Source organism: Rattus rattus, chromosome 4 (assembly GCF_011064425.1).
Source record: "Rattus rattus isolate New Zealand chromosome 4, Rrattus_CSIRO_v1, whole genome shotgun sequence".
Classification (NCBI taxonomy): Eukaryota; Metazoa; Chordata; class Mammalia; order Rodentia; family Muridae; genus Rattus; species Rattus rattus.
The window spans coordinates 27217543-27239344 of record NC_046157.1 but is presented as its reverse complement, the minus strand read 5'-3'; the positions used below and the strand labels follow the sequence as shown (position 1 = coordinate 27239344).

The 21802-nt window shown below is 41.9% G+C and overlaps 1 protein-coding gene across 1 annotated transcript in view; it reads left to right on the top strand.

The window, feature by feature from the left end:
• Positions 1–21802, top strand: part of Gap43 (growth associated protein 43) — a 93795-nt gene that overhangs the window by 30833 nt on the left and 41160 nt on the right. The window contains exon 2 of the mRNA XM_032900206.1: positions 17353–17917. Coding sequence (XP_032756097.1) covers positions 17353–17917 — 565 coding nt within the window. The remainder of the gene's footprint in view (positions 1–17352; positions 17918–21802) is intronic.

Here is a 21802-nt window from a genome sequence, read left to right as displayed (position 1 = left end):
ACTAGCCTCAGCTCTATCGCGGACTAACTCTGTAAGCTTGTTTCCCTGGCTTTGAGATAACATGGCATTATGATTTTTTTTAATTGGAATTTAGAGTAGGGATTATTGGCCATTTTGTGGAAATAGCTACCTCTGGGTGTCCATTGGAAACAATGGAGTAAAGCGGAAAATTCTTACTCCATCAGTATAACCATTTTCAATGTATTCAAGGAAAATATGTTCAGACAGAAGTGTGGTTCAGGTCACAGCCAGTCCTCAGTGTAATCCATGGATCACTTAACTGCAATCAGTCAAAAATGCATCGGGTACTTCTGAGCAGACTCCTCCCTTCAGTGGCCTTGGAGGTGGAGTAATGAGTCTTTTTTACAATCATATTAGTTGACAGATATGTACACTGAAAGTTCCAAACCCCTGATGTAAATGGAAAAGCATTTTCATTACTAATCTGAAATCTGGTTGGGAGAAAATCATTTGATCTATTTAAGCTTGAACTTTGTAACAATGTAACCTTCCATTTTCCAGGAAGTAAAGGTATCTTAGTGGAACAGCCTCCTGGTGAACAGCTTGTTAGAAAAGACAATTGTTAAGCTTGAAACTGAAAACTCTTTCCACACTATACTAAGACCGTTTGAAAATTTCTTCATCTGTAAAAACTTCAAGTTGATCTAAAATGGAGCTAGAAAACTGTATATCTCTTATGGAAATTGGAGAAAAATAACACTGCAGCGTTATGGAGATGAAGCCATTTTAAAATCAATTTTATTGTGTTTTTATTCGCATAGATGAATTATACACAATAATGGTTTCCATTATTATGACATTTTCATACATGTACATAATGTATTTTGCTCATCCTCACCTCTTCCTCCTTGTGTCCCTTTCTTTGTCTCTCTCCCACACGTGCTAATCTACTTTCTCTTTCCAACTAGGGCCCCTTCCACTTTTGACCACGTGTGTGTGTGTGTGTGTGTGTGTGTGTGTGTGTGTGTACACCAAGTATACCAATTAGTTTCATTAGGGTTGTTTACAGGATTATGGGTACTTTACCAATGGATACATCACCAAAGAAAATCAATCTCTCTCTCTCTCTCTCTCTCTCTCTCTCTCTCTCTCCCTCTCCTCTCTCTCCTCTCTCTCTCTCTCTCTCTCTCTCTCTCTCTCTCTCTCTCTCTCTCTCTCTCTCACACACACACACACACACATACACCATTAATTTCCTATCAGTTAGAGGTCCCGTAAGTGCATCCCCTAATCATGTCAGGGTCTTCATGTGTCTGATCTTGTACAGGGAATCATAGCTACAGAGCAATCAAGAGCAAAAGCCATGTCCTGCTGGAAGCCAGAATCCTTTCTACCTGATTTCACTGGAGAAGGGATGTATGCATAAAAACACACACACACACACACACACACACACACACACACACACACACCTCCCCTCTCTGAGGTGTTACGCTAGCCAGTTCAACGGTAGCGAGAAGGAAAATTACAAAACTATTGTTTACTTGGAGCCTTTGTGTGAGAATGAGATCCTCAAGAGCAATGCCATGGGAGAGGGTAGCTAAATAGAGTTTCAAAGGAACCTTCCTGCTGCCTGGTTAAATGGTAGAAGGGACTGTTGGGTGAGGAGAACGGATAAATAGAAGAGTCAAGTCAGTAGGAACCTGAGAAGGCGACGCACTGAAGTATAGGTGTAGAAGAGGAGAGCTGCATAGGCCTAAGGATACAGCTGTCATATGGTCGTCTTCAGGCAGAAGAAAGGGACATTGGATAAAGCAGTTTTCAGCTACCCACATTTACTACTGAGAGCCTAATCAGAGCCAGAGCAGCCAGGGTACTGGCCACTTCCCTGTGCAGAACAGAGAAGAATCCAAACCTCTTAGTGGGCTCATTCATTGCTTCTGTAAGTGTTCCCAGAGTGCTCCCTAAGGCCCACAGACCATACAAGGAGCTTATATTAAAATGAAAAAAGAAATGGGACAAGTCCCTGCCTTCAGTCAACTTGACAGCCAAGACAAAGGGATGCTGGTGAGTACAAGGATGACCCAAAATGCTAGTTCATCTGTTTAAGTAAATGGCCTTCCTGTGTAGTGAAGTTCTGGCTTAGTCCCAGGGAAAACTGAAAGTCCCCTCTCTCGTCCTCTTTCTCCAGCGCTCTGCCGGCACTTTGGGCAGTATACCTCAAACACTCTTGGATACCCTGGCATCGAACCGCTCTCTTTTTTTTCCCACCATGCATCAGTCTTCAGGCTTTCCTTCCTGTACTTGCCCTTGATGTTGTGCCATAGAAAGTTATCCGGATTAGGTGACCGCTCTCAGCCATTTGTCACCAAATTCCTTACTCCTATCACAGTTTAGATGTTTCTTCTGTTTTGATCTTTTTTCTTTCCCGTAATTCAGCTAATAACAATGAACCTTTTCTTGTGGTAGAGAAGTAATGGGCAGCACTGAGCTTAGAAAGCTATGGACCCTCAGACAAGTAATCAACTAAACACACTGCCTGATGGTTTTTTGGATTCAAGAACGCCCTGAAGATCACCCTCTTACCCCTGACATACAAAATATGTATAAAGTAAGGGACTGACAAGACCGCAGGCTTTGGGCAGCAGAAGAGGGTGCTGAAACTAGCTTGCTTTTTTCCTAAGCAATGGTGGTTTTGACTGGCCTCTCTGCGGTTTCCTCTCTCTCTTGGACGCTCTGATTTTTGGCTTCCTTTCCGTGCCCTGGTTTCTCTGTCCTGCTCCTCTACATTTTGACATCTGTTTCCTTTGGTCATCCCTACTCTGCACTTCATTTTCTGTCTTCCGCAATGGATCGGGCTCCTTCCGGGTGATCTCATCGCTTTGTTTCTCCGTGCTCCTCTCTCCGTGGCTTTCAGAGCCCCCACCTCTAGGCTTGCGGGGTGGAGGTGGGGGTGGAGCTGAGGGCGTGGCTTGGGTCCTGCAAATCCTATGGATGCTAGGGCATGGCACAGACTGCTCACTCAGATACCCTACCCGCACAGCCCTAGTGTTGCCCAGAGGTGGGGACTCCAGGTCTGCAACTAGTGAAGCCTCTCCTCCAATTCCGCAAGCATCAAGGCTTATTGGCCTCTCCGAGCGCTAGGGAATTCTTGTTTGGGAGGGACTTGCTTGTTCCATGGACTTGGCTTGAAGAACAAAATCTTTATCCATGTCCTAGACCTCACAGAAGTACAGTGGGGGGGCCACGGACCTGGTCTCCTTTCTTAGTCTTCTTAAATCAGTCAGCTTGCTGCTCCCGCATATGCATACAGACCTGGGTGGTGTCACGGTTACACAGCGGGTGAGAAAGAACGGGAAAAGCTAGCTGGGCCAATCAGAAGCCTGTCTCCAATTGTTTTTTCCCCCTGACTTGGAGACTGCAGAGGGCGCATTCACATCCCTCGGGCTCTGTTCACCTTTTTCTTCAGCCGGATAAGGTGAGACCACCGCAGAGGGTTGCATGGTTTCTTTACATCAGCAGCATCAGAACTTTGCAAGCTAAGAAAGAATCATAGAGGATATCACAAGAGAGAAAGCCAGCTAAGGCAAAACCAGGGACTCCATTTGTAAACAATGACTTTTCGTAATTATTAGTATCTTTTTTAAAGTTTTTTTTTTTTTTTTAGGTTTCTTGAGTAACTGCACACAGTCTTTTTTTTTTTTTCTTTCCAAATTTGGGAGGATAGTAAATGAAGCAGGTGTGAAAGAAGAGAAATTACCGTAGATGTATCGAAATTTAGATATCGCGAGGTTTCCTCTTAGCTTGTAAACACATCTGGCACCAGCGTTGTTCATTCAATAACATGAATGAATTTTGGACACTGGCAATGGGATGGGGCTGTGTCATGGGCTGTACATGACATCACAGTCACAAATAGAAGAATAGTGAAAATTCTGGCTGCGAGCTTCCCTGGGTCCCCGTCTGGGAGGTGGAAGCTGTGAAAGGACCTAGAATCACGCAGAAACTACTGTGCAGAAAGATGACACTGTACTGGCCAGCAGGACGCTGATTGGAGCTAGAATCCCCACCCCCAACACACCCACTTTCTGACCTCTGGTATCATCATGATACACACACACACACGCACGCACGCACGCACGCACGCACGCGCGCGCGCGCGCGCACACACACACACACACTCGCGTGCACACACACACTGGTTTGCATATCTTTATTTTTAGCAATCTGACTTTCTTCCTTCAACCAGCTTGTGGTGATTTTCTTCACGTACACTCACAATGTGACTTCTTGAATGGTAACTAAGGCATTCCTTTAGAGTCCTTCCCTCCTTTATTACAGAGGCTTTGGGGAAACCGTGAGTGTCTGCTAATGAATGGTGTAGTGCCAGCCTTTGGGAAGAGCGGGTATCAGCGTGTTATCGGCGGGCATTTGCAGGACGACAGTGTCTATTTGACAATGAAATGATTCATTTGCCACTTCATGGGTGCTATAGTAAAGGCGCCTCCAGCAGGGAGCCAAGCTGCCAGGAGGCTTTTCCCCTTTTCAGCTTAGCAGTCTACTGGACGTGGGTTATGCTAACGCACATAAACAACCAGGTATTTGTAATTGTGATGAAGTCGGTGACAGTAGAGGCCAAAGTCCAGGGAGGAGACCCCATTCATACTAGATTCTACAACGAGATCATGAATCTCAAATGCTCATTTTCTAGGGAAATAGAAAATCAGAAAAAAATATACATAATCATTCTGTGATAGCGCTTTCATGTTTGGTATGTTGGAATCATCAGGTAGGCAGACTGAATTCATTGAAGTAGAAAGATTTTCACAGGTCTCAGGCTGGTTGGGAGGGACAAGAAGACAGCCCTGGACACCTGTTTTATGATCCTGGTCTTTTACAACTCTCCTCCTTCCTTCCTCCTCTTCCTCCTCCTCTCCCTCCTCCTCCTCTCCCTCCTCCTCTTCCTCATCTTCTTCCTCTCCCTCCTCCTCTTCTCCTTCCTCCTCTCCCTCATCTTCCTCCTCTCCCTCCTCCTCTCCCTCCTCCTCCTCTCCCTCCTCCTTTTTCTCCTCTTACTCCTCTTCCTCCTCCTCTTCCTCCTCTTCCTCCTCTTACTCCTCCTCCTCTCCCTCCTCCCCTTCCTCCTCTTACTCCTCTACCTCCTCCCCTTCCTCCTCTTCCTTTTCCTCCTCCTTTCTCTTCGTTTCCTCTCCCCCTCCTCCCCTCCTCCTATATTCCTCATTTCTCTGAATCCTTGAAAACATCTTTCCTTGTAGAATGCTACTCTAAAGGAACTGTGGATTTCTCAGAACAGGTAGTGTGGACAACATGACCGGTACTGTTCACATTAACATGTCTAGTTTTGTGAAGATGTAGCCCCTGGTGCAGTAAGCCTGGGCCAGGCTAGTCTGCATTGAGAGTGGCCACGCCAGCTGCTCCCAGGAGTACAGAGGCTGCTGGTCCTTGTGGTCCTGTACCCTGCCTGCCTTTCCTCTTTGCTTTTCCTACACGCATAGACACAGCAGCCCTGGGAGATTTAAGGAACCTTTTACGGTCCTGTTGCCAGGTCACAGCTCGCTTTGCTAATGTGGATGCCTTTCAGTGCCTGTCTTCAGCCAGACTGGAGATTGTTAGAAGTCATCTCTAGAGGCGGGTGTCTTGAGCTAAAGGGTGTGATCTTTTATCTAGTGACTTAGCACCATTTAGCTTGGTTCCACAAACCTTTCACACATAAGCAATTTGCTCAGCTCTGAAGGCAAAAGGCAAGTGGTTTTCTATGCCACACGGGTCCTCCAGTTGTCGCTCATTTCTTCCCTCTCGGGAGGGCAGCTGCTGTGCTGCCAGCTCGCAGGCCTGGCCCTTTCGCTGGGGCTCTGCCAGTGTTTCTGTGCATTTCCCCACCATTCACTCTTCTCCGTACATCCTCGTGTTATGTTATTTTATTTACTACATGTCCAGGGGCCATTGTGTATGATCTAAGAAATAACTGGGCAAAGGCTCTCCTAAGGCAGGCAGACTTCAGTGTTGCCCATTTCTCAGTTCTCTGAAGCTTGCTTACCTCCAAAGGGCCTTTGCCATAGCCCTGTACCTTGTCCCGGGGGCTCACTTTCATTGTCTCTTATTATACCATGCTCTCAGGTTATAGATCCCAAATCACATTCTGACTGTGAAACCATCAGAAGGGCTGAACTCCAGAATTAAGAAGCTGAGGCAGCCAAGGTCCAGCTCTTCCACTCATTAACTCTAGAATCTCCCTAAGCATTAATTCTCTCATTTGTAAAATAACATTACTTAACTCATATGTTATAATTATAGTAATGTCTACTTCCTACATATAAGGATTACCACGTAAAACCTTATCTCAGTGTCTGGCAGAGTGATCATTGAATGCTAACTTTTATTATTCACATCATTATGATGACAGTTTTTTTTTTTCCTTTCAAGAATTTATAGTAGAGTACTGGGGAGGAAAGTACATGAATAGCTTTAACACAAAACAAATACAGCTAGACATACTATGGGAATTTAAGATAAAGTTAATAGCCTATACCGGAAGTTGGCAAACTGGTGTGCAATCTCACAATAGCTTTTACATTGTTAAGTGGTTGAAGAAAGCCTAAATGAATAAAAATATGCTGTTTCCATAGTATTATCTAGAATGTACACATCCCGAATTCATAAATAATTTTATTAGAATATTAAGCACGCTCATTGTTTAGGCACTGTCCATGGGCTATGTCACACTGTGGTGACAGGCTTGAGTACTTGAGGTAGAGACCATATGGTTCAGAAAAATCTAAAAATATTATATTTTTAAAATTTGTAATTTTGGCAGAATAAATATGCTAACTCTTGGCCATATAACTGCAGCAAAGCAAGAAAGTTCTTCAGCCAAGGAGCTGAGGGTTGGGATGGCTCACAAGGGAAGTGAAGATCTTTGACGGATATGTAAGATGCAGATCCCAAGAAGGGGGTCTATCTATGAAGCATTGTCAGTGAGCACACAGACTGGGCTACACCAGAACATGTGAAGCACATGAGGATTTCTTTGACTGAAGTTCAGCTCTCACTTAGAAGACTAGGTTGAACCCAAATTCCAAAGCAATGCATATCTTCTTTGCTTGATAAACAACATGCATATTTTTAAAAAAATTGAGGGTAGGCAGAAAAGCATATTACAACAAAGACACTGCTCTATTTTATTATAGTTTAAGTTACTGTGATTAGTGGGAAGACTAAGAGAGATTCTTAGATTGACTTTTATATTATTACAGTGACAACACCCAGTGTCAGTTTTAACACTTAAAATATGGAAACAGCATGCCCGGGCAGAGTTTCAGGTATTTGATCAATGGAAAACCAACAAGAATCTTCATTCAGATTTCCCTTCCACTTCCACCACCAGCTAGCCCCAATAGTTTTCTGATTCCACTCAATGATTCACAATGTGTGCTCTATGTTTTTGTGCCACCTCTATTTCAGGTCATTGTCACTCTGTCAAGACCATCTGTCAGAAGCTTAGAGCAACGTTGGTTCACTAGTTGCCCTGTCTGTGTTCAGTTTGGGGAAATGGTGAATAATTACTTAATCACAGGCAGAGTTACTGAAGACCCCTGGGAATCTTTAATCACTCCTTTCTGTTTTCATCCTCCTGAGACACAAACAGAAGTTATGATGAATGAATCAGACTTTGAGAAAGAGTGGTAACATCCTATCTCAAGGAACAAAGATGCTAGGAGACTCCTGGCTCTCCATGACCTTACTTGCTCATTCTCTCCAACTCCTTTCTTTCAAGACGGGGTAATCCTGGCTGCACTGGAACTCTATCCATAGACCAGGCAGGCCTTGAACTCACAGAAACCTGCCTGCCTTTGCCTTCTGAGTGCTGAGATTAAAAAGGCAAGGGCCACCATGCCTGACTCTGACAAAGTAACTTTTCTTAACATAACTATCCCAGAACCAGACACTACCTCCCTCTTTTACTTGGTTTAGCTTAATCGTTTCGCTTAAAGAATGAGTTGCAAAAATCTTTGGGAAAGCCACAAGAATTAATTCAGAAGTGGCAAATTTTACTTAAGAATTTAAAAACAGGAGGTAATCGCCTCTTGCTAGGTAGATAGCTTTGAAGCATGAAATGTTTTCTTCTTGTAGGACCACAAAGTGGGCGGGGTTATGATTTTTCACCACTAAAACAGGTAAAGCATTCTTTCAAGGAGCTAGATGACATAGTATGATAACTTTGAGGGTGTAATCCAGACTGGTTCCATATGCATTTTCCCCTTTCTGCCTCATTTGAGGGCAAAAGAAATAGTTGGAGCAAGGGAAAAGCTCTATTTAATTCAGAAACTTGGACTGGAATTAAATCCCCAGACTGAGGAATAAGGCACAGAACCCATCCTTCGCTGCTCCTATAAGAATTCACAAGGGTAACTCCTTCATATGTCTACTTTCCTCATTTAATTAAATAGCCTTAATTTCTGATCTTAGCCCCCGCCCCCTCTTTCCTTTTCTCTTAGAATTGCTTCTTCTCCTCTCTGATAATTTCTCTTTTCTGCTTTCAAAATGAATAGGAAAGCTAGTCTCAGGGCTGCTTTCAGTATTTCAAATGTGAATCTTCGCCATCAATATCTTCACAAGGAAAGTGAGTCACGTCATCAGTAGGGTGACGAGGTCATGACGCCAAAGCCCCTGCTTTGAAAAAAACTCATTTCTATTTTCTTTCTACTGGAGCAAGATTTTGAAAGGGGGAAGATGAAAGTGGGGTGACAGCCCTAATGATTCTTTTAGAAACTGCCCAGCATTGCCAGACACCAGCTTCAACAGCCTATTCTGAACTGTATGCCCCACCCCCACCCCCGCTTTTGACTGTGCCTAGGAAGTTTGAGGGGAAATCTGCAGAGATGAGAGGTACCTTGTTCTCGCTTTGGCTTCTCAACTTCTTCGCTTTCTGGAGGTATTCCATGTCCAGGTGTTATCCAATATTTTGTTTCATATCCTAGCTCTTTTACTTCTTTGCTGTGTGATTCTGAACATGTTACTTATGCCATATGTCATAGTCCCTTCATTTTCTGCTGCAAAATCAGTTTTCTATTACAGCACTGGCATAGAGTTACATTAGTTATTATATAAAAAAGTATATAGTAAATATATTTGGCATATATTGAATATATAACAAACATAGGTTTTTTTATATATTTTTTTATTATTATTAACTTGAGTATTTCTTATATACATTTCGAGTGTTATTCCCTTTCCCGGTTTCCGGGCAAACATCACCCTCCCCCCTCCCCTTCCTTACAAACATAGTGTTTAAAGAATATTTAAGACGTAAAATTATGTATGTTTTGATTTGTTAACATTACACATATTATCATATATATATATATATATATATATATATATATATGTATAATCATTACCCCCAGCACTAGTTTTTGATGGGGACACACACTGTTTTTAAGAGCACATAGCCTTGAGACTTCTTATTCACTGAGCTGTGAAGGAATGAAAAACATAAAATATTTATCAGATAGCTCACCCATTTTCTAGTGTCTGTGAAGTAACAAATTCCACTTTGTTTGTATCATCTTGCTCCATGTCTTTTTTTTTTCTTTTCTTTTCTTTTTTTCGGAGCTGGGGACTGAACTCAGGGCCTTGCGCTTGCTAGGCAAGCGCTCTACCACTGAGCTAAACCCCCAACCCCTTGCTCCTTGTCTTTTATAGGTATGGTATATGTCCAGACTTGGAGCTGATATTAGGGTTGCTTCATACTTGATGATACTTTCTGTCTATTGTTAAATAACCACGTGACTCTGATAGGCGTGTAGCATGTAAGAGATTGTATGTATGTATGTATAAGATCCACCCTACTCACCCTGGAGCTTCTTGGTGACAGCACATTTATTTACTCTACCTCCCTGGGGTTCTTTGAGAAATAATATTAAGTTTAAAATACTCCACAATGAGTCACATACCAATTCAAACCATCGTCTTTTCCTTTTTGAAATGGTATTTCCAGTTTCTTGTTCATCCCTCAACAAATACATTTCCTAATACCATGCACTCTGGTGGTAGATAGCATGTACCCTTTCTAGATTAGGTACATGACATTCAGGTATTATTAATTTGCCCATGGGGGTGTGTCGAATGAAGTAAAAAAAATCTGAAATTAAAATGAATCTTTCTCGCGGGGAAAAGCATTCACAAACTAATCCCCCACAGAAATGTGTAGCATTTGCATTTATAACTTTTATCAGCTACGGTTATTACCAGTCACAACCAGCTTAGGCAATTATTCAGAGGTACAAGGGGTATAAGTAGATCAGCTGCACGTATTAAAAAATAGCAAAATGGGAGTATTTTTGTGTGGGAACAGATGAAGGTCATATATTTTGAAAATGACTAAATTTCATCATTTCTGCTGGACATACAGAGATTTAGGGGATGAGTAAAGTTCGAGAGGAAGGAGAGGGCAGCAGTTAGTGTGGGTCAGGTGGGAAATGAATGGAGCTGTTACTTAACCTTGACAGGGTAAACACAACGCTCTCTTCCCAGGGATAGAAAAGAGATAAACTGCACCTGGTGGCATTTTTACACAGTTTAATGTTCATACTTTTGAAGATTCGGAGTTCTGCAGTATAGGAGAGTTGACAAATGCCCCCAATCCCCACCTTTGGATTGGAATCACGGCAACCCTAGTGATAAATAAGATCTAATAGGCAAACCGTCTTTGATATTTATCTTACTGACAGGTCGTATCTTAGTCTCTTGATGAGGTAAACATTGCTCTGAGGGGGATAGTAATGAAGATGTCAGTGACTTTTTTTTTTTATTTGTTTGCTTTGGGAGGCAGAGTGTCACGAAGCCTAGGCTGACCTTCAACTCACTATAAAGCTGAGGTTGGTCTAGAACTCTTGATTTCCTTGCCCCAGAAGTGCTGAGATTGCAGGCATATACCACCATATCTGGCAGGCAAGAGTAATTACAGTGAGAGGAATTGTAGAAGTTAGCCATTTTGAGCATATACAATGTGTCAGGGACTGTATTAAATGGCTTCCATACATGCACTCATTCAATCATCATGATACAAAAAGGGAGTCTTGTTAGTTCTCCATGTCACCTGAGACTGACCTGCACAAGGTAGTCAGCTGGTAAGCCTGTGGGAGAGCAGGACTTCAGACCTCTATTTGTTGCTAATGGCCCATGCTCTAAAATAACCAAGGAATATTGACTTCCTCTGTTTTATTTTAAAAACATGGGACTAAGAATGGACTGTGTCGTTTAGAATCTGGGTCACACAGCTGTCTTCAGCTTTCCAAATATTTGGATTAGGAATCAGGCAACATGATGTACTCCTGGCACGGCCATGATGAAGACTGAATATACTGTCCTCTTATTACAGAGGCAGGGGGATTGAGGAAAGGGTCTGCTGGAGAGTGGCTTGATGAACCTTTCCAGGATACCTATCCAGCTAGCTGAATGGTTTAAGCTTCTACACTCTGTGTTCAGCAACACAACGTGGTCTGAGTTGCTTAACAACTATCAGTAGTTGTTTCCCAAGGACCAAGGACAGTTTTAACTCACCTCTGGTGGTGGTCCTGGGTATGTCTGGGCTACTCATCCATTTTTCCTCCATACATATTGGCTGACTACCCTTCTCCCGTACCTCCCAGTTGTCACCAGATATATTACTTACTTTTCTGTCACTGTGACAAAATACCATGGCCAAGTCCACTTAGAGAAGAGTTTCTTTTAACTTCTGGTTCCAGAAGTATAAGGAACTATCATGGTGGGGAATCATGGCGGCAGGTAGCAGGCATGGCAGCAGGGACCAGAAGCTGAGAGATCACGCTTTCACTGGCAGAGTGAGCTAGAAATAGGATGAGATTATATCCTTGAAGTGATGCAAGCTTCCAACAAGGTTTCACACCTAAGCTTCCCCAAACAGTGTCACCAATTGGGGACACTTATTCAGATGTGTGAGCCTGTAAGGACCATTTTCTTTCAACCCACCATAGCAAGAGAAATTTTATGGCCCCTCTCTGATTGGTCTGTGATGTCAGTCTTTCGGGAGGCCTGATAGGGAGTATCTCTCTCTTCCATCTCAGGGACCACCCCCCCCCAAATAAACAGTGGTCTCTAAGAGAGCAGGGCCTAATTGTGCCTGTCAATGACTTTGATCCTTGCTTCAGTCAGGCAACTATGCCCATGTCTGCCACATCCAAATGGTTTCTGTAAGAGTTTAGTTAGTTTTTGTCTAGCATGTACCCTAGGAAATGACTAGCATCAATATATGCCTTATCTTATATCTAGGTTCTTTCCAACTCCAGTATAGAGGGACGTGTCTTCCTGATTCTACAGAAGCAGCAATATGCTGCACCCTTCTTTAAGGAAGAACGTGAGTTCTCTCGCTACCACGCTGCCAGGAATTCCAGGTTCCCTCTGTGCTCGCACATTCTGTTGGGGAATTGCTCAGTCATGAAAGTGTGTCAGTTGCCCCATAACTAATAAAGGACCTTTACTGGACCTTAGACTGAAATTGAATCAAGTTTTAACAGTTGTTGGGAAAGGCTTAAAAGTTTCATTGCTTCTTTTGATATTTGCTTTCCTTTTACCTTGGGAAAAATCTTCAAATCAAGCAAGCACATTGGGAAAGGAGCCCTGTGGCTATCAGCAGTGAATTCTCTTCTCCATGTTCCCAGAAAGATGCAGACTTTCATGTAAGGAACTGAGGCTCACCCATACTTCTGTCTCATTTAGATGAATTTCATTCTATTTCTGGATCCTTAACTACATTTAAAGCATGTGAATAGGCACTAGTGTAAACTTGTTTAATACTTGCATTGTCCTTCTAAAGTATATTGACAAAGTACCAATTATGGTCACAAGGAGAATAAAATGTCTTTAAACTGTTATTAATAAAAATAGAAGGGGTCATAACTATTTGATAAATTTCATATTTATATATTAATATTTTATTCTCATTATTTTATAGGCCACATCAAATTTTTTCTTCTACATGACCACTGTCCTGCGTTAGAGGAAACATAGTTTACCATATCTCTTGCCCTTTGACTGTGTTTCTTCAAAATATCTTTTGCCCATTCAAATTGGTCATATTTTAATTTACTAAAGAAAGTCTCAGCTTTTTGAATGCTATACTTTCTCTGTGATAAAATACCCTAACCAAAGCAACTTAATTTAAAAAAGGTTTATTTCCATCCACAGTACAAAGGTACAGTCTCTTGTGGTAGGGAAGTCAGGCACTGGGAGCTTGAAGCAGCTGGCTGCATCACCACCACAGATAGGAGGGAGAGAGGTAAAGACATTTATTTGGCTCATTTTATCTTTTATAGGCAGTCAGACCAGGACTTTCAGGAAATGGTCCATTCTTTTGTAAGATAGATATCCTATCTCAGGTAGCTTCATAAACAGAATCCCTCAGAGGAATGCTCAGTGACTAATTAATCACTCAGGGCGTTCTTGGGGGCTTGTCTCTTAGACTCCAGGTAGTGTCAAATTGACAGCTAACACTAGCCCATCACAACTCCACCCCTTGTCAATTTGATTCCCAAACACATCACCTTTAACCCATATCTTTCCATTCTTGTTCCTATAGTCAAGTAACCATCTGAAAGTGCAAAAATGCATTCAGTTGAACTTTAAAATATCCATAGTCTTTAACAATTCCAATATTCTTTAAAAGTCCAAAGTCTCACCTAAGACCTAGCATAGTCTCTTAACTGTGAGTGCCTATTTATAGAAACAAAAATACAAATTACATGGTTCCATACTTGTGACATATACTGTCTAACAGTGCAGAAAAAGCAGACTTGTTCCAGAGTGAAAGAATCAGTTACAAAAGGGAAGGGCACACAATAATAGCTTTTAAAGTATTAAAAAAATCAACCCTACATCAGAACAAAAGAAAAGTTGAAATATCTGTTGTATAGAGAAGTAGATAGCCTGCCAGGGTTTACTTAGAGGTTTAAGCATTCTCATGAGAATTGTAAAAAAACCTTAAATTCACCAAGGTATCCCAGAAAAATGAATGGTATTTTTAGTTCTAAGTTTTTGGTACCCACGACACATATTGTATCCATCTCCTTCCTAGTGTGTGTGCTTAGCATGGACACGTTGTACACAGTGATAGTGCTGGCATGATGTTTCATGGAGTGGCAGCTACAACAGCTGCATTTTAAGCATTCCGAGGTTATAATGCAATGAACTTGGTCTTGGGGGATGGGTATACTTGGTGAAAGGAACGGAGTCCAAACATAGACTGAGCCTCTGACTAAATCATGCAATGGACGAGAAAAGTAGAGTTTTTCTAGACGTCGTTTGTCCAGATTGGTCTCTCGTTCCTCTAGAATTCAGTGACCTTAATTCTGGTTGGAAACTAAAAGCAGTGGAAATGGACTTGAGGGTGGCTGGGTATGGGTGGGGTGGGTTCTCTGAGACCCTGATTAATCACTCATAGTGAGGTATCTCATGCATGGCACCAAGGTTTTTTATTTAATAACCAGTGTCTTCTAGGGAAAGCACTGTCCACACATAGGAGTCCAAACACCATTTTTAAAAATGTCGTATTTTTTTATTAGGGTACAAAGCAGTGGGCTTACATAATGCTTTTTCACATGTCCTGTGTTGTGATTAACTTACTTAATCCTCTTTTACATCTTTTAATATTCGTGTTCTTAATGGGACTCTAGCTTTCTTGAGTCACTGGAGGGCCTCTCGTACATGTTGGCCTAATTTGTTTGTTTTTTTTTTTTTTTTCCGGAACTGGGGACCGAACCCAGGGCCTTGCGCTTCCTAGGCAAGCGCTCTACCACTGAGCTAAATCCCCAACCCCTGGCCTAATTTGAAATAACTGGTTTGTTTATTCTTAGAAAGAGTAGTATTTGTATTGAAGAACTACTTGGCAATGGCGTCCAAGTGCAGATGTCCTACCATATAAGATAGTGCCTCATTCAGAAAATCCACAGTAGAATACAGTAAATTGCATCTTGGCTCTACTCTATGCTCCATTCACAACTGTTAATTTTACAGGGTCATGATTTCATCTCTGAGCAGAGGGCTCCTGGCAGGGACAGATGCGCTGGTGCCCCAGATTGTGCTGTGTGTGTCCCAGTAGGAGCCATCAGGAGCAGCAGGATGGCAGGAAGGAGATGGTGCCTCCAATAGAGAAGCAGTTGTAGCATGGCCCTGGGAGGAGGCAGAAAGGAGGAGGATGGGCCTCTTCAAAGGGATCATCACTCATCTTTCCTTCTGTTTAGAATCCCATGCCTGACAAAATAAGAGAAAAGAAAGAGCTGCCCTGAATCTTACAGAGAATACTGTCAATCTCGATTTTAACCACACGTGTATGTTATTTTAAAATCTATCTCTATGTATCCACTAGCAGGCTGACAGCCCTAAGCACTGACAGGTCTGTATATCTGTCCAAAGAATATCAAATAGGACCAAATCATAATTAGCTGGATCTGGGTCACTAGGGTAGGCTGGTATGACAGGTGGAAAAACATACTGTGTCTGTGGCTTACTTACTAGTCTAGAGCAAAATACAAAGCAAAAGCTAAGGCCAGCTTTGGACCAACCATGGGTCATGGTACACAATAGACACATGTATTAATTTTTTGGAGAGCAAGTGCCTGTACTACTTACTGCTATAATTCATAGTGCCTAGAACCAGGCTCACAAATATAAGCACAAGTTAGATGCTCAAAACCCAGTCACTGTACATAGCCATTGCAGCTTTTGTCTCCAACGAGGAAGGCCTATGAGACTCTCCTCATTCTTGTGGGTCTATGAGCTGTGAACCATCCCTGGGAGAGGAGGGTGTCATTTTCTTCAGTGGTGTAGCCTCTCCTAGGTTGCCGGTGCTCATAACGTCCTACATACGTTCATGCAAATCAGTGGGTCACACACAGAAGGAAGAAGTGAAATGAGAATGGTTTGTTGGAAGGAGGTGTCTGGGCAAGAGAAAGTGGGGGCAGGAGACAGAGGGCACTGAAGGAAGTGTGCAAGCAAGTAAAATTCAATATGTGAATGAACACAGCTGTTGAGGAATAAAAATGTATGTGAGGAAAAGATAAAGGAAGAGATAGAGACCATTAATAGCTAGACAGGATAACACGGTGAGCAGCGTCATGGTACGGAGTTTTGTTCACTTGCCTATACATTTCTTTCCATGACTATAATTTTGTTCCTACCTTTTGGTTGAATTTCCAAATAGAAAAGGGTCATATGTAGCACACGAAAGACTGCGAATGTTATTACCAAAGGGTAAAACAGTTTATATTCTAATTTCATGCCTACAGTACTAGGATGCTTTATTTATGATAATGAAAACTAATTTTAGGTTTGAATGACTTTGGGGCTATGATTGTGACTTAATAAATATGGGCAAATTTTAGAAACAATCAAAACAATGTTTTCTCACTTTTTAAAACGCAGTGGTAATGACTACTTTCTATATTCTAATTCTGAAGTCCCGGTGTGCTTATTGATGGTGGTAGACCACACGTTGAGATAGTTAAATAGTTGGTGACCTGAGCATCATGAATCATCATATTCTGCCCTTCTCAAAGCCCTGGAATTCATTTATGTTTTGCATAAAACCCTGATGAGGTTTACCATTGAACTATTTAGCCTGCTCCTTTCCCTGAGTATATTAAACTTCTGATCATGCTTGGAAGCTTAGGGGAGAGAGACGCATAGGTTGTTGTATAATGTTTCTTAAATCCTTAAGCTTAAGAGTCCTCAGAAATCCTGAGAACCTGGTATCTTTGAGAGCTCTTTCATAAAAAACTAAGGCAAGTGTGATTTGAATCCTTGAGGTGCGTCTAAAACAAGGCCTGTTTGATTGGTTTGTAGAATAACATTGACTTGAGAAAGAAAATACGTACAAAGCTAATTTCAGTGATTTTTGTCTGTTTAGTTTGTGTTGTTTAAAGTAGGGTGGTGTGTTTTATACTGTAGCCTAAGGCTAGCCTGAAACTCACTATGTAGTTCAGACTGGTCTTGAATTTGCCCCTAATCTCCTTTCCTTCCTTTCTTGAGTCCTGGAATTACAGAGCTTCTCCAGCCTACCCCTTGAATGCCTGGGATTGTTCGGGGTCAGAGACACGCTAGCATTTGGGTAGTGACCTAAGTCTGTAATCCCTGTATAGGGAGGCTGAGAAGGAAAGAGCTCATCCTCCAGGTCAGGGAGGGTGACACATCAAAACTATGTCACTAAAAGGAGAAGAATGACTGGTGAAGTGTCTCTGAAGATTGATTCGAATTTTAATTCTCCCAACCGCATAAAGGGCTTAGCACGTAACGAATCACTCAAGAGTTATCCACCCGTTGAGCTTACCTTTTTTTGTCCCCCTTTTCTCCACACAGGTTGAAAAGAATGATGAGGACCAAAAGATTGAACAAGATGGTGTCAAACCGGAGGATAAGGCTCATAAGGCTGCAACCAAAATTCAGGCTAGCTTCCGTGGACACATAACAAGGAAAAAGCTCAAAGGCGAGAAGAAGGGTGATGCACCAGCTGCTGAGGCCGACGCCAAGGAGAAGGATGATGCTCCCGTTGCTGATGGTGTGGAGAAGAAGGAGGGAGATGGCTCTGCTACTACCGATGCAGCCCCAGCCACCAGCCCTAAGGCTGAGGAGCCCAGCAAGGCAGGAGATGCACCTTCTGAGGAGAAGAAGGGCGAAGGGGATGCGGCCCCTTCAGAAGAAAAGGCCGGCTCAGCTGAGACAGAAAGTGCTGCTAAAGCTACCACTGATAACTCGCCGTCCTCCAAGGCCGAAGATGGCCCAGCCAAGGAGGAGCCTAAACAAGCCGATGTGCCTGCTGCTGTCACTGATGCTGCTGCCACCACCCCTGCTGCAGAGGATGCTGCCAAGGCAGCGCAGCCTCCAACGGAGACTGCAGAAAGCAGCCAAGCTGAGGAGGAGAAAGGTGAGTACCACGGTGGGGCCACGGGCGGGACACACCAGGGATGTTAAACCTAGAGCCAGACCACCTACACTGTCCAGAGGGAACTATCTAGAGAGCATAGACCACAAATCACAAAAGTTCTGGTGAATCCCCCCCAAATCTACAAGCCCGAGAGGAAACTCAGAAAGAATTACATGGCGCTAGTACTGGAGAATCAGACAATTATCTTAATTGGATTGATATAAACAGTCAAGCTTGATAATCCCGGTTAAAAGAAAATGTGCTGTATGCTGATAGACTTAGTTTAATAAGTAATTACTGAGACTACATTTATTTCATGGATGGGAATTAGCTAATGTGATTATTTGGCTCTAGGAAGGGCTTCCTATAAATACAGCCAACTCTTTATTGATTATCTAATGTGTGAATTGCCAGCAACAAAAATATAATCTCAACTGTCCTTTCCCTGTCCCACAGTACGTTCTGGGCATTCTACCCACCACCAATTGGCGAGTGGTATCTGCTTATATGGGGAGAATGTTTATATATGTTCGTAACTGGATAATGTTAGCTGTCACACTAATTGGGGTCAGACACAATTAGGAAAATAAGTCTGTTGATGTTGCCAAAAACAAAACAAAACAAACACAAAAGAAAAAGCTCCATAAATTATCATTTTATTATCAAAGACATCACTCTCTCATATGCATAAATAATTGAGAGTTGACTGTGAATATGAAAAGGTACTGGATTCTCTTCAGTTTGGAGCTATAACTTGGAAGTTGGAGTGTTTTTGTTATGATGGCCCAGAGAGTCTGCATGGAATTAGAAAAGAACATCCTATGAACAATGCAAATCTAATAGATTTTCATCCCCGGAAGCTGGCTCTGTCTCTCACCCTAGCATATCTAGGGTGGAGGAAATCAGTCTCCCCAAGGGCTTTCCCTAGTCTGGTGTGATTGAGAATACCTTTTATGTTGCCTGGATCACTGTGACAATTACACTAGAAAAACAATTTAAAGGAAGAAAGAATTATCTTGTCTCCAGCTTCAGATGTTTTAGTCTATGATGGGCTTTCTCTGTTGCCATGGTCCTACGGTAATGCAGGATATCATGGCGGCAAGGGTGTGTGCAGAGCAAAGTTTTGCACCTAATGGTAGCTAGGAAGAAAGAGATTGGGGAGGGAGGTGGATATAGATGGATGGATGGATGGATGGATGGATGGATGGGGACAGAAAGGGAAAGTGAGGGGAAGAGAGAGACAGAGATGGAGGGAAAGAGGGGAAAGGGAGATGGGCAATATAGATGGAAGGATGGATAGATGGGGACAGAGGAAGAGAGGGGGAAGGGATGGAGAGGAGATGGAGAAAGGGAGGGAGGGAGGAGAGAGAGAGAGAGAGAGAGAGAGAGAGAGAGAGATTTTAAGATACACTCTTCAAAGACACACACAACTAGATCCCACCTTCCTTAACTCTATCACCAGTTAAAGTCTATTCTGAGTTAATCAATGAAATAAACAATTGATTAGGACAAAGACTTCTAACTGTCTCTGAAATCTCCCTCACAGACACACTCTGAGGTGTGCTTTACTGATGCAGGTGACTCTCAATTGACAATCAAGATATTTCATTGTGCCTTTCGATTCCAAAGGTCTTGAGAGATAAAGTTACTTCTGTGCCAGTTTACCTGGGTTGATATGCCCCTTTAGAACTTTATAGATTTATCCCAAAGACTAAGGGTCTAAATTTGAGCCAGACCACTATCTTGGGAAAGTTCATGAGACTGGACCAGAACACTAATCCAGAAAATGTTAAGACAGCCGACCTTCAGATTGGTAAAGCAACCACTGAATCTTTGACTAGATACTAAAACATGGCAGATGAGTAGTCTACATTTTCAGGTCTGGTTTTTTTTTTTTTTTATTCAAACTTCTAGGGTACAAAAATTATCAGAGGTATCAGCCCACTCTCACATTCCAGCTTCAAATTAATCATTATTCTTTCTACCAGTGACTTATTATATATTGTAGCTGCATACCTGCCCTGGAGGCCTGGACTTACAGTTAAGACAATGATATCGTTTTCCCAGTAATATCAAGCTATGTGGATAGGACATTGCTGTAAGTTTATTCAACACAATTGTCTTGATTCCTTTCCTTTAGGCGTAAAGTTCAAGGCTCAGATAAGAAGTTTGGGAACCGCATTGAAGATATCTATGGTGTCATTCTGTAACTATTGGAAGTCAATCATGCTTTTAGGTATTTGACATGTTTGACATTACTTAGATCATATTTTTTTAAACTGGGATTTTTAAAGTGCAGAGAATAGACACAAAGGCATGATGTGATTTCAGGTATATATACTTATTGTTTGGTTTGATAGAATTTGTTGAGCCAATAAAAATCTCTCTATATATTAGTATATAATATTAAATATTATATAGTATATTAATAAATACCCCACACTATTTTATATCAGTATATGATAAAATATTATATATTAATATATTTAAAGATAGGCAAGGAACTCCATTATATTAATTTCATGCTTTATCATTCTAAATGACTGATTATAATGTTTTATGCGGTAAGTATTCAATAAATGTCACACGTTGGAAGAATAGAAATTGACCAGATTTAATTTATAGATAACACATTTTACCTGCCTATGCAGTGCTCTTGCAATAAATGATTCTAATCATTTATTCGATTTAAAATGTTTCTAATCACTGAAAGTAACTAGAGATCAGATATCCGTCTTGAGCTTTTCAAATTCTAGATGAAAACTATCTGAACTAATGAGACTGTATATGGTACGTTGAAAGGTTACTGGGAGGGCAGGTGACATTCAGTGTGAAGGTGATCCAGGAGGCAGTAAATGGTGCCTTTTGATTTATCAGGCCATGTGTTTTAAACTGGGCTTTCTGAAGTTTAAAGAATAGATACAAATACATGCTATAACTTTATGTGACTTGTTCTTTTAAGCTTCGGATTGATACTTTTGTCTCAGTTAGATTCTGAATTTGCAGCTTGCCTTTCTGGACTGAATTCTATCAGTCTGGCTTGTTCAGTGGGACAAGCACGAATCATTCAGTTATTGGGACTGCCATGGAATCACAGAAACTAAAGGTGACAAGAAGATCTGTCATATCATATCGGTCCCAAATTCCCCGAGCCTCTGCCTCATGTTCAGCCCCTCCCCCCTCACCGAGTTTCATTCTAACCCTGGCTAAAATAACAGTATTTTCTTTCAGACGGACTTGGAAATGGACAGCTCCCATGCTTGTTTTCAGATTCTGTGACTGCAAGAAGACATAAACCAGCAGTGTACTGTACAGGCAGGGGCCAAATAAGTCCTAGGAGATAATTAAGAAAATAAGATAAAAATTTTCAAATCAGCTCTGCTCGGTGCTTTAATAATATGGACATGATTTGTAAACTAGGAATATATTACCTACCTATGCCATTTGCTATTTATGGCTTTGTTATTGGTGAGTACCTCTTGCCCTGATACTGGTTTCTTTTCTTGTTTTCCTCAGCTGCCTAATTATGCATCTCTGTTTCTGTTTGCACACTCTCAACTCTCAGTGTGCCTTTAATCAAACGATTTCACTGAGTTTCTGACTCCCTTGTAGGAAGATGTTTCCTTATAGGAAGCAGCCTATTGAAGCCCTAGGACATACCCTCCTTCACTGAGGAGGGGAGAACTTTAAAAGCCCTTTAATGATATTGTCCTTGGTCATTCATGCCGAGCAGACAGCATGTTCACTGACTCTCAGTGATGGAGTCCTCTGCTTCTGTCCCTCACCCCCCTCCAATACTGTTGATGGAGTTTCCTCAAAGATGACCCTAAAACAGCTGCTGCTATATATAGTATTAGCAATGTCACCTATGTATTCTGGGTGTTG